Source organism: Oncorhynchus keta, chromosome 7 (genome assembly GCF_023373465.1).
Source record: "Oncorhynchus keta strain PuntledgeMale-10-30-2019 chromosome 7, Oket_V2, whole genome shotgun sequence".
Lineage (NCBI taxonomy): Eukaryota > Metazoa > Chordata > Actinopteri > Salmoniformes > Salmonidae > Oncorhynchus > Oncorhynchus keta.
In genome coordinates this window covers 38,538,375-38,550,638 of record NC_068427.1, presented here as the reverse complement: position 1 = coordinate 38,550,638, position 12,264 = coordinate 38,538,375, and the positions used below count along the sequence as shown (strand labels likewise).

The 12,264-nt window shown below is 49.4% G+C and overlaps 1 protein-coding gene across 5 annotated transcripts in view; it reads left to right on the top strand.

Moving 5' to 3' along the window:
- The window catches only part of LOC118386425 (diacylglycerol kinase beta-like), a 171,169-nt gene that overhangs the window by 85,090 nt on the left and 73,815 nt on the right, over positions 1-12,264 (top strand). For all 5 annotated transcript variants that reach the window (XM_052522797.1, XM_052522800.1, XM_052522799.1 and 2 more), the window contains 5 exons: positions 1,587-1,675; positions 8,085-8,201; positions 9,420-9,518; positions 9,731-9,838; positions 9,972-10,045. In XM_052522797.1, coding sequence (XP_052378757.1) covers positions 1,587-1,675; positions 8,085-8,201; positions 9,420-9,518; positions 9,731-9,838; positions 9,972-10,045 — 487 coding nt within the window. The remainder of the gene's footprint in view (positions 1-1,586; positions 1,676-8,084; positions 8,202-9,419; positions 9,519-9,730; positions 9,839-9,971; positions 10,046-12,264) is intronic.

Below are 12,264 nucleotides of genomic sequence, written 5' to 3'. Positions count from 1 at the left end.
TAAAAGGCTGCCTCTCCATGCCTCTTGGTCCTAGACTTTGGGATAGTTAAAAGGCTGTCTCTCCATTCCTCTTGGTCCTAGACTTTGGGATAGTTAAAAGGCTGTCTCTCCATTCCTCTTGATCCTAGACTTTGGGATAGTTAAAGGACAGTACCAGAGGACCTGAGGGACCTACTGGGTACATAACTCAAAAGCATGTCTGAAATGTATTGGGGTGCACAATCATGGATTGGTTTAAAAACCAATAGAAGAATCTTAAAACGTATTCTAAAGCTCACAGCCAGCCAGTGCAGAAACCTTTAAACCGGTGTAGTGTGTGCTCTCCGTCTGGTCTTGGTCAGTACCCACGCTGCAGCATTCTGTATGTTTTGCAGTTGACCAATGGCTTTCTTGCGTAGACCAGACAGGAGAGCATTACAGTAGTCAAGCCTGCTTGTAATAAAAGCATGGATGAGTCTCTCTGTATCAGCCTGAGAGAGAAACGGCCTCACCTTGACAATGTTTCTCAGGTGGTAAAAAGCTTTTTTGGTCACATTCCTATTATGTGATTTGAAATTTAGCTCAGAATCTAAAATAACACCTCGTTTTTTTACCTGGTGTTTTATCTTTATTGCCCGGGAATTCAAATGTGCGGCCAGATTCTCGCTCTGTGCTTTGGCTCCAACAATAAGTACCTCGGTCTTGTCTTAATTTAGTTGGAAGAAGATGTGAGCCATCCATGTATTTAAATCACTAATACAGTCTAATAATATATCCGTGGACCAATAATCCTCTGGTGACACAGAAATGTAAAGTTGTGTATCGTCTGCATAGCAGTGAAAATCAATGCTGTGCCTTCTGATAACGCTGCAAGGGGTAACATATATAAACTGAACAGTTCCGGACTCAAAATCTAACCTTGTGGAACGTCACATGTGATGTGTATTTTCTCTGAGTTATGTTCACCAAGGGTGACAAAAACTCTCAACTGGTTAAATAGGTCCTAAACCAATTTAGAAGTGGACCGGAGAGGCCAACCAACCTCTCCAGTCTGTCCAGAAGGACATCATGGTCGACAGTGTCGAATGCAGCACTTAAAAATCTAAGGCTGTCTCTGGGCACAAAAACCAAATAAGATTTTTTACAGTTAAAAAAACTATTTCTCCAGAATTTTGCTTCAGAATGGAAGGTTGGACATTGGTTGAAAGTGTACAACCTAAGTGTATGTAAACTTCCGACTTCAAGTGTACCTTAAAATGGCACTGAGAGACTCCGGGGAAGTAGATAAAGGGCCTCATTGCCAAAATACCGAAGTATCCCTTTATCCCTTTAGAAAGTCCCTCTTTCTGTCCCTGGTTGGCCTTTACAGCTCCATCCACTCTCTGTTTCTCTCTTCCTGCCTATCACTTCTTCTCTCTGCCTTTCAACCAGATGTTTATATTATACTTATGTCTCTTATTCAGTCCTCCATTCTGTGAATAATAAACATGATTGCATTATCTATTATCAAGGATAATGCTATCGCTTAGTCATTTTATTACATGATTCAGTGAAAGGGTTGGTGTTGCTACTGGTGAACTGTCTCTCTCTGTACCTCTGTGTTTCAGTATGCAAGTACACAGTCCATGAACGCTGTGTGTCCAAAGACATTGCTGCCTGCATCAGCACCTACGCCAAGTCCCGCAGACACACCAATGTGAGTACACAACTACACATACAACTACACACACAACTACACACACAAAACACACACAAAAACACACACAAAAACACACCGGCACACGTTTATTTTATTTTACTATTCTTGTGGGGACCAAACAGTTGAGTCCCATTCAGAATCATATTTTCACTAAACCCTAACTCCTAACCCTGATTGCAACCCTAACCCTAACCCTAACCCTAACCCTAACCCTAACCCTAACCTAAAATAGCCTTTTTCCTTGTGGGGACTGGTGAAATGTCCCCACTTTACTTCCACATCTGATTAATGTTGCTGAGCAAGGAGCAGAAGGGTCCTGGGTGCAGGGATTCTCTCTCTCTCTCTCTCTCTCTCTCTCTCTCTCTCTCTCTCTCTCTCTCTCTCTCTCTCTCTCTCTCTCTCTCTCTCTCTCTCTCACACACACACACACACACACACACACACACACACACACACACACACACACACACACACACACACACACACACACACACACACACACACACACACACACACACACACACACACAGGCACACACACACAGGCACACACACACACACACACACACACACACAACACACACACACACACACACACACACACACACACACACACACACACACACACACACACACACACACACACACACACACACACACACACACACACACACACACACACACACACACACACACACACACACACACACACACACACACACACACACACACACACACACACACACACACACACACACACACACACACACACACACACACACACACACACACACCCTTATGCACAGGCTCATGGGTGCAGAGAGATCATGCAGTGCTACTAATGTTGTTAACTGTGTCTCTATATGTAACCCCTAATTTAAGTAGACACCTTCTGGAATGATCTCACAGACTTGGAGTTGTCCCTCTAAGACCTTCTCTTTCTCTCCAGATGGAATTGTACTCTGTTTCAGCTCCACTTCACTTTTTCAAGTCTGGTTCAATAACAGAAGATGCCTTTCAGATGGTCTCTTATTTTAGTAAATATCTGGAACAAAATACACGTTTAGCACTGGATTCATGTTGTAACTTCCTTTAAATCATGATTGTTGTTTCTCTCTCCCTTCCTGCTTCTCTCCCTTCCTGCCTCTCTCTCTTCCTGCCTCTCTCCCTTCCTGCCTCTCTCCCTTCCTGCCTCTCTCCCTTCCTGCTTCTCTCCCTTCCTGTCTCTCTCCCTTCCTGCCTCTCTCCCTTCCTGCCTCTCTCCCTCCCTGCCTCTCTCCCTTCCTGCCTCTCCCTTCCTGTCTCTCTCCCTTCCTGCCTCTCTCCCTTCCTGTCTCTCTCCCTTCCTGCCTCTCTCCCTTCCTGCCTCTCTCCCTTCCTGCCTCTCTCCCTTCCTCCCTTCCTGCCTCTCTCCCTTCCTGCCTCTCTCCTTTCCTCCCCTCCTCCCTTCCTGCCTCTCTCCTTCCTGTCTCTCTCCCTTCCTGCCTCTCTCCCTACCTGCTTCTCCCCCTACCTGCCACTCTCCCTTCCTGCCTCTCTCCCTTCCTGCCTCTCTCCCTTCCTCCCCTCCTCCTTCCTGCCTTCCTCCCCTCCTCCCTCTCTCCCTTACTCTCTCTCTCTCTCCTTCCTCCTCTCTTTCCTTCTTGCTTCTCTCCCTCTCTCCTTCCTGCTTCTCTCCCTTCCTGCCTCTCTCCCCTTCCTGCCTCTCTCCTTCCTGCCTCTCTCCTTCCTGCTTCTCTCCCTTCCTGCCTCTCTCCTTCCTGCTTCTCTCCTTCCTGTCTCTCTCCCTTCCTGCCTCTCTCCCTTCCTGCCTCTCTCCCTTCCTGTCTCTCTCCCTTCCTGCCTCTCTCCTTCCTGCCTCTCTCCTTTCCTCCCCTCCCCCCTTCCTGCCTCTCTCCCTTCCTGCCTCTCTCCTTCCTGCCTCTCTCCTTCCTGCCTCTCTCCCTTCCTGTCTCTCTCCCTACCTGCCACTCTCCCTTCCTGCCTCTCTCCTTCCTGCCTCTCTCCTTCCTCCCCTCCTCCCTCTCTCCCTTCCTCTCTCTCCCTCTCTCCCTTCCTCCCTCTCTTTCCTTCTTGCTTCTCTCCCTCTCTCCCTTCCTGCTTCTCTCCCTTCCTCTCTCTCTCCCTTCCTGCCTCTATCCCTTCCTGCCTCTCTCCCTTCCTGCTTCTCTCCTTCCTCCCCTCCTCCCTCTCTCCCTTCCTCTCTCTCTCTCTCTCTCCCTTCCTCCCTCTCTCTCCCTTCTTGCTTCTCTACCTCTCTCCCTTCCTGCCTTTCTCCCTTCCTGCTTCTCTCCTTTCCTGTCTCTCTCCCTTCCTGCCTCTCTCCCTACCTGCTTCTCTCCCTACCTGCGTCTCTTCCTTCCTGCCTCTCTGCCTACATGCTTCTCTCCCTACCTGCTTCTCTCCCTTCCTGCCTCTCTCCCTCTCATCCTTCCTGCTTCTCTCCCTACCTGCTTCTCTCCCTTCCTGCCTCTCTCCCTCTCTCCTTCCTGCTTCTCCCCTTCCTGCCTCTCTCCCTTCCTGCCTTTCTCCTTTCCTGCCTCTCTCCCTTCCTCCCCTCCTCCCTCTCTCCCTTTCTCTCTCTCTCTCCCTTCCTCCCTCTCTCTCCCTTCTTGCTTCTCTACCTCTCTCCCTTCTTGCTTCTCTCCTTTCCTGTCTCTCTCCCTTCCTGCCTCTCTCCCTTCCTGCTTCTCTCCTTTCCTGTCTCTCTCCCTTCCTGCCTCTCTCCCTTCCTGCCTCTCTCCCTACCTGCTTCTCTCCCTTCCTCCCCTCCTCCCTCTCTCCCTTCCTGCCTCTCTCCCTTCCTCCCCTCCTCCCTCTCTCCCTTCCTCTCTCTCTCTCCCTTCTTGCTTCTCTACCTCTCTCCCTTCCTGCCTCTCTCCCTTCCTGCCTCTCTCCCTTCCTCCCCTCCTCCCTCTCTCCCTTCCCCTCTCTCTCTCTCCCTTCCTCCCTCTCTCTCCCTTCTTGCTTCTCTACCTCTCTCCCTTCCTGTCTCTCTCCCTTCCTGCTTCTCTCCCTACCTGCTTCTCTCCCTACCTGCTCTCTCTCCTTCCTGCCTCTCTCCCTTCCTGCCTCTCTCCTTCCTGCCTCTCTCCCCCTCTCCCTTCATTCCTCTCTCCCTACCTGCCTCTCTCCTTCCTCCCCTCCTCCCTCTCTCCCTTCCTCTCTCTCTCTCTCTCTCTCTCCCTTCCTCCCTCTCTTTCCCTTCTTGCTTCTCTCCCTCTCTCCCTTCCTGCTTCTCTCCCTTCCTCTCTCTCTCCCTTCCTGCCTCTATCCCTTCCTGCCTCTCTCCCTTCCTGCCTCTCTCCTTCCTCCCCTCCTCCCTCTCTCCTTCCTCTCTCTCTCTCTCCTTCCTCCCTCTCTCTCTTCTTGCTTCTCTACCTCTCTCCCTTCCTGCCTCTCTCCCTTCCTGCTTCTCTCCTTTCCTGTCTCTCTCCCTTCCTGCCTCTCTCCCTACCTGCTTCTCCCCCTACCTGCTTCTCTTCCTTCCTGCCTCTCTGCCTACATGCTTCTCTCCCTACCTGCTTCTCTCCCTTCCTGCCTCTCTCCCTCTCATCCTTCCTGCTTCTCTCCCTACCTGCTTCTCTCCCTTCCTGCCTCTCTCCCTCTCTCCCTTCCTGCTTCTCTCCCTTCCTGTTTCTCTCCCTTCCTGCCTCTCTCCCTTCCTGCCTTTCTCCCTTCCTGCCTCTCTCCCTTCCTCCCCTCCTCCCTCTCTCCCTTTCTCTCTCTCTCTCCCTTCCTCCCTCTCTCTCCCTTCTTGCTTCTCTACCTCTCTCCCTTCTTGCTTCTCTCCTTTCCTGTCTCTCTCCTTCCTGCCTCTCTCCCTTCCTGCCTCTCTCCCTTCCTGCCTCTCTCCCTTCCTGCCTCTCTCCCTACCTGCTTCTCTCCCTTCCTCCCCTCCTCCCTCTCTCCCTTCCTGCCCTCTCCCTTCCTCCCCTCCTCCCTCTCTCCTTCCTCTCTCTCTCTCCCTTCTTGCTTCTCTACCTCTCTCCCTACCTGCCACTCTCCCTTCCTGCCTCTCTCCTTCCTGCCTCTCTCCTTCCTCCCCCTCCTCCCTCTCTCCCTTCCTCTCTCTCCCTCTCTCCCTTCCTCCCTCTCTTTCCCTTCTTGCTTCTCTCCCTCTCTCCCTTCCTGCTTCTCTCCCTTCCTCTCTCTCTCCCTTCCTGCCTCTATCCCTTCCTGCCTCTCTCCCTTCCTGCTTCTCTCCCTTCCTCCCCTCCTCCCTCTCTCCCCTTCCTCTCTCTCTCTCTCTCTCCCTTCCTCCCTCTCTCCCTTCTTGCTTCTCTACCTCTCTCCCTTCCTGCCTTTCTCCTTCCTGCTTCTCTCCTTTCCTGTCTCTCTCCTTCCTGCCTCTCTCCCTACCTGCTTCTCTCCCTACCTGCGTCTCTTCCTTCCTGCCTCTCTGCCTACATGCTTCTCTCCCTACCTGCTTCTCTCCCTTCCTGCCTCTCTCCCTCTCATCCTTCCTGCTTCTCTCCTACCTGCTTCTCTCCTTCCTGCCTCTCTCCCTCTCTCCCTTCCTGCTTCTCCCCCTTCCTGCCTCTCTCCCTTCCTGCCTTTCTCCTTTCCTGCCTCTCTCCTTCCTCCCCTCCTCCCTCTCTCCCTTCCCTCTCTCTCTCCCTTCCTCCCTCTCTCTCCCTTCTTGCTTCTCTACCTCTCCCTTCTTGCTTCTCTCCTTTCCTGTCTCTCTCCCTTCCTGCCTCTCTCCTTCCTGCCTCTCTCCCTTCCTGCTTCTCTCCTTTCCTGTCTCTCTCCTTCCTGCCTCTCTCCCTTCCTGCCTCTCTCCCTACCTGCTTCTCTCCCTTCCTCCCCTCCTCCCTCTCTCCTTCCTGCCTCTCTCCCTTCCTCCCTCCTCCCTCTCTCCCTTCCTCTCTCTCTCTCCCTTCCTCCCTCTCTCTCCTTCCTTCTCTACCTCTCTCCCTTCCTGCCTCTCTCCCTTCCTGCCTCTCTCCCTTCCTCCCTCCTCCCTCTCTCCCTTCTCTCTCTCTCTCTCTCCTTCCTCCCTCTCTCTCCCTTCTTGCTTCTCTACCTCTCTCCCTTCCTCTCTCCCTTCCTGCTTCTCTCCCTACCTGCTTCTCTCCCTACCTGCTTCTCTCCTTCCTGCCTCTCTCCCTTCCTGCCTCTCTCCCTTCCTGCCTCCTCCCCTCTCCCTTCATTCCTCTCTCCCTACCTGCCTCTCTCCCTTCCTCCCCTCCTCCCTCTCTCCCTTCCTCTCTCTCTCTCCTTCCTGCCTTCCTCCCTCTCTTTCCCTTCTTGCTTCTCTCCCTCTCTCCTTCCTGCTTCTCTCCCTTCCTCTCTCTCTCCCTTCCTGCCTCTATCCTTCCTGCCTCTCTCCCTTCCTGCCTCTCTCCCTTCCTCCCCTCCTCCCTCTCTCCCTTCTCTCTCTCTCTCTCTCCTTCCTCCCTCTCTCTCTTCTTGCTTCTCTACCTCTCTCCCTTCCTGCCTCTCTCCCTTCCTGCTTCTCTCCTTTCCTGTCTCTCTCCTTCCTGCCTCTCCCTACCTGCTTCTCCCTACCTGCTTCTCTTCCTTCCTGCCTCTCTGCCTACATGCTTCTCTCCCTACCTGCTTCTCTCCTTCCTGCCTCTCTCCCTCTCATCCTTCCTGCTTCTCTCCCTACCTGCTTCTCTCCCTTCCTGCCTCTCTCCCTCTCTCCTTCCTGCTTCTCTCCTTCCTGTTTCTCTCCCTTCCTGCCTCTCTCCTTCCTGCCTTTCTCCCTTCCTGCCTCTCTCCCTTCCTCCCCTCCTCCCCTCTCCTTTCTCTCTCTCTCTCCCTTCCTCCCTCTCTCTCCCTTCTTGCTTCTCTACCTCTCTCCCTTCTTGCTTCTCTCCTTTCCTGTCTCTCTCCTTCCTGCCTCTCTCCTTCCTGCCTCTCTCTCCTTCCTGCCTCTCTCCTTCCTGCCCTCTCCCTACCTGCTTCTCTCCTTCCTCCCTCCTCCCTCTCTCCCTTCCTGCCTCTCTCCCTTCCTCCCCTCCTCCCTCTCTCCCTTCCTCTCTCTCTCTCCCTTCTTGCTTCTCTACCTCTCTCCCTTCCTGCCTCTCTCCCTTCCTGCCTCTCTCCCTTCCTCCCCTCCTCCCTCTCTCCCTTCCCCTCTCTCTCTCTCCCTTCCTCCCTCTCTCTCCCTTCTTGCTTCTCTACCTCTCTCCCTTCCTGTCTCTCTCCCTTCCTGCTTCTCTCCTTTCCTGTCTCTCTCCCTTCCTGCCTCTCTCCCTACCTGCTTCTCTCCCTACCTGCTTCTCTCCCTTCCTCCCCTCCTCCCTCTCTCCCTTCCTCTCTCTCTCTCTCCCTTCCTCTCTCTCTCTCCCTTCTTGCTTCTCTACCTCTCTCCCTTCCTGTCTCTCTCCCTTCCTGCTTCTCTCCCTTCCTGCTTCTCTTCCTTCCTGCCTCTCTCCCTTCCTGCCTCTCTCCAGGTCATGCAGCATGTCTGGATAGAGGGAAACTCTCCCACTAAGTGTGACCGCTGTCACAGAAGTATCAAGTGCTACCAGGGCTTAACGGGCCTACACTGTGTGTGGTGTCAGATCACTGTGAGTAGTACACACCTCCCTGTACTGGAGAACTGGAATAGTTACAATGTTTTGGTTCATAGTGCCTCATGTCAAGTGCCTTGGCTAGTATCAAGTGCTTCAGAAGTATTTTGCTAATAAAAATGATCTTGGCTAGCTGACTTGCCTAGTTAAATAAAGGCTAAATAAAATAAAATATATAAATGGTCCTGAAGAAATTCACAGCAATAGTTTGTAATCAACCTATTCTTTTTCACATTTTTATTTTACCTAAGATTTCCTCTAGATGTCACCATTTACCTTTAAATGTTAAATAATATATAATGAACACTCAAACTGTGATTCATCAAACCACCAGTAAGTTGAGTTCAAAGAGCATGTTAGGATTGTCAACGTAGCTTAGTGATGTTCTCATCCCTTTAGCATCACTGCAGTTTAGCTTAGTTATGTTCTCATCCCTTTAGCACCACTGCAGTTTAGCTTAGTTATGTTCTCATCCCTTTAGCATCACTGCAACTTAGCTTAATGATGTTCTCATCCCTTTAGCATCACTGCAGTTTAGCTTAGTGATGTTCTCATCCCTTTAGCATCACTGCAGTTTAGCTTAGTGATGTTCTCATCCCTTTAGCATCACTGCAACTTAGCTTAGTGATGTTCTCATCCCTTTAGCATCACTGCAACTTAGCTTAGTGATGTTCTCATCCATTTAGCATCACTGCAACTTAGCTTAGTGATGTTCTCATCCCTTTAGCACCACTGCAGTTTAGCTTAATGATGTTCTCATCCCTTTAGCATCACTGCAACTTAGCTTAGGGATGTTCTCATCCCTTTAGCATCACTGCAACTTAGCTTAGTGACGTTCTCATCCCTTTGGCATCACTGCAACTTAGCTTAGTGACGTTCTCATCCCTTTAGAATCACTGCAGGCATTCATTCTCAGTCCTGGAAGCAGCTACTGTACTCATTACATGAATCAGACTTTGGCATGAACCAGGGGGAAAAGGATATATTCCAATAGCAGTTTATGTTCCGGTATTATTAGCTTCAAGCATTTATGGGGCTTTTGAGTGAAGTGTTTTGAATAACATCTGCCACTGTGTCAAATGACTTGTGTGAATATATATTTTGGTATTCCTTTCCACTCTCCTCTTCTTTTCCTCCACTTCTTTCTTCCCTCCATTCTCCTCATCTTAAATAAAGGTTCAATAAAATAAAATAAAAATCTTCCTTCCCGATCAGCTCCACAATAAGTGTGCGTCCAACATGAAGCCGGAGTGTGATGGAGGAGCCCTTAGAGACCACACTCTACTCCCCTCCTACATCTGCCCTGTCGTCCTGGTGAGATCACATGAAATCAATCACACTCTGAAACTCCTATTTACTTATCTCCAATACTTTCAATACTGAAAAACACTAGCACCCCCTTGAGATATAATTATAGACCCATAACGGTATACACTTGCCCCATTTCTCTGTAACAATTCATAAACTCATAAACAAATGTATCTTTGTCCGTCCGTCCGTCTGTCTGTCCGTCTGTCTGTCTGCAGGACCGTCATTCTGTTGTGAAGCGGGGTGAAGGGGACTCCCCGCCCAGCAGCAGCCCTGACAACATAAGTCAGAGCTTGAAATTCACAGGAGACGGACAAGCACTGCAGGTGAGTAAATCAAGCCCAGAGCATCTTCAGTGGTTAAAGCCTTGTTGATGGCAGGTTAAAGTGTGTGCTGTGTTTGCATGGGTATACACTACTCTACAGTATCTCATTAGCCTGTCTCTGATCTCCTATTCAGATCACTCCTCTCCCGGGTACACATCCCCTCCTGGTCCTGGTCAACCCAAAGAGTGGAGGGAGACAGGGGGAGCGGTAAGTCACAGTGTCTCATAGTATTAACGGATTGAAACACTCCTGTAATATACACTACTATGTGGACACCTGCTTCCATTCAGCCTCAAGAGCATTAGTGAGGTCGGGCACTGATGTTGGGCGATGGCCTGGCTCGCAGTCAGCATTCCAATTCATCCCAAAGGTGTTTGATGGGGTTGAGGTCAGGTCTCTGTGCAGGCCAGTCAAGTTCTTCCACACCGATCTTGACAAACCATTTCTGTATGGACCTCGCTTTGTGTACGGGGGCATTTTAATGCTGAAACAGAAAAGGACCTTCCCCAAACTGTTGCCACAAAGATGGAAGCACAGAATCGTCTAGAATGTCATTGTATTCTGTAGCGTTAAGATGTCCCTTCACTGGAACTAAGGGGCCCGAACCATGGAAAATAGCCCTAGACCATTATTCCTCCTCCAACAAACTTTACAGTTGGCACTATGCATTCGGGCAGGTTGCGTTCTCCTGGTATCCACCTAACCCAGATTTGTCCATTGGACTGCCAGATGGTGAAGCGTGATTCATCACTCCAGAGAACGTGTTTCCACTGCTACAGAGTCCAATGGCGGCTAGCTTTAATCCACTCCAGTCAATGCTTGGCATTGCGCATGGTGATCTTATGCTCGTTTGCGGCTGCTCAGCGATGGAAACCCATTTCATGAAACTCCTGACTAACAGTTATTTTGATGACATTGCTACCAGAGGCAGTTTGGAACTCCGTAGTGAGTGTTGCAACTGAGGACAGATAATCTTTACGCGCTGTGGCCTTCAGCACTTGGCGGTCCCATTCTGTGAGATTGTGTGGCCTGTCACTTCGTGGCTGAGACGTTGTTGCTCCTAGATGCTTCCACTTCACAATAACAGCACTTACAGTTGAACAGGGCAGCTCTAGCAGGGCAGAAATCTGACAAACTGACTTGTGGCACTATGACAGTGCCACGTTGAAAGTCACTGAGCTCTTCAGTAGAGCCCATTCTACTGCCAATGTTTGTCTATAGAGGTTGCATGGCTGCGTGCTCAATTTTATACACCTGTCAGCAACAGCTGTGGTTGAAATAGCCAAATCCACATACTTTTGGCCATGTAGTGTATGTTTCATACAGCCCTGTAATGCTACTGACAAAGTGTTATAAAGACTGGCTGACTGTTCATCATAGAATCAAAGTAATGTGAAGCTAGCATAGCTAAAGCTAGCAACAATAACAATCTCCTGGAGATTCAATGGAGATTCAATTCTTTAATTTTAGGCTATGTATTTACAGAGGATTTAACATTTTGGAAATAATGATGGTCTATTGGCTGTTCTGACACAGTGTCCTAAAAGCAGTTGTTAATGAAAATGAATGTGTTCATTGTTTCAGCATTCTCTCCTCTCTCCTCCCACCATGCATTTCACAGCACCGGGAGGCCTGCTTTGTTGGCTTCAGAAACTCCATCACCATAGCAACACAGTCTTAAATACCACTTAAAAGGGAAATTATTCTCTATTATTAGACATGTTCGCCTAAAAAAAAGATGCATTTAATCTCTGAGTACAAAAACAAAGCCTATTTCTGCTCCCTTTGATGTCAATAAGGAAATGAAAGGGTTGGTGTTGAGTCACTGATTGGTCCTGTTATTGTGAATGAGGCTTTCAGGCAGTTTAATTACTGTTTTACAGCATTTTAAATGTCACACGGTCCTCTTACGTTAAGTAGTATATTTATACAATTTTTTCCTTCTAAATGAACTTCGTAAAACTTCAATTTAAGTTTTCTTCATGACACATTCATAACAGTATCATAGCAAACTGTATCTGACACACCATATAGAATCAGATGCATTCTAAGCCAAATGTTTTGTTCGTGGTGATTCTAACCTAGCTGTCGGCTTTCTGTTGTCTTTTGCCACTGCTTTTCACACTCTGACCAAAGTGCAGTGTGGGTATTGGAAGCTACTCACGCAATTACCAGTGCGAGGTCAATGTGGAGCCTTCAATATAATAGATCTCTGATACAGCTCCTGCTGGTCAATGTTACAGGAATCTGCTATGTCAATGGGCACAGTAAGCTGTAGAGATAATTACAATTTTAGAGCGAAATCACATTTACTGTGGACACCATGTCAACTGTGTTGATTAAGTAAAACGTGTAATTAAATGTTGCTAAAATGTTGCTACTACTGTCTTTGTATGCATGATCTCTCATTCCCTAACTCTCTCTCT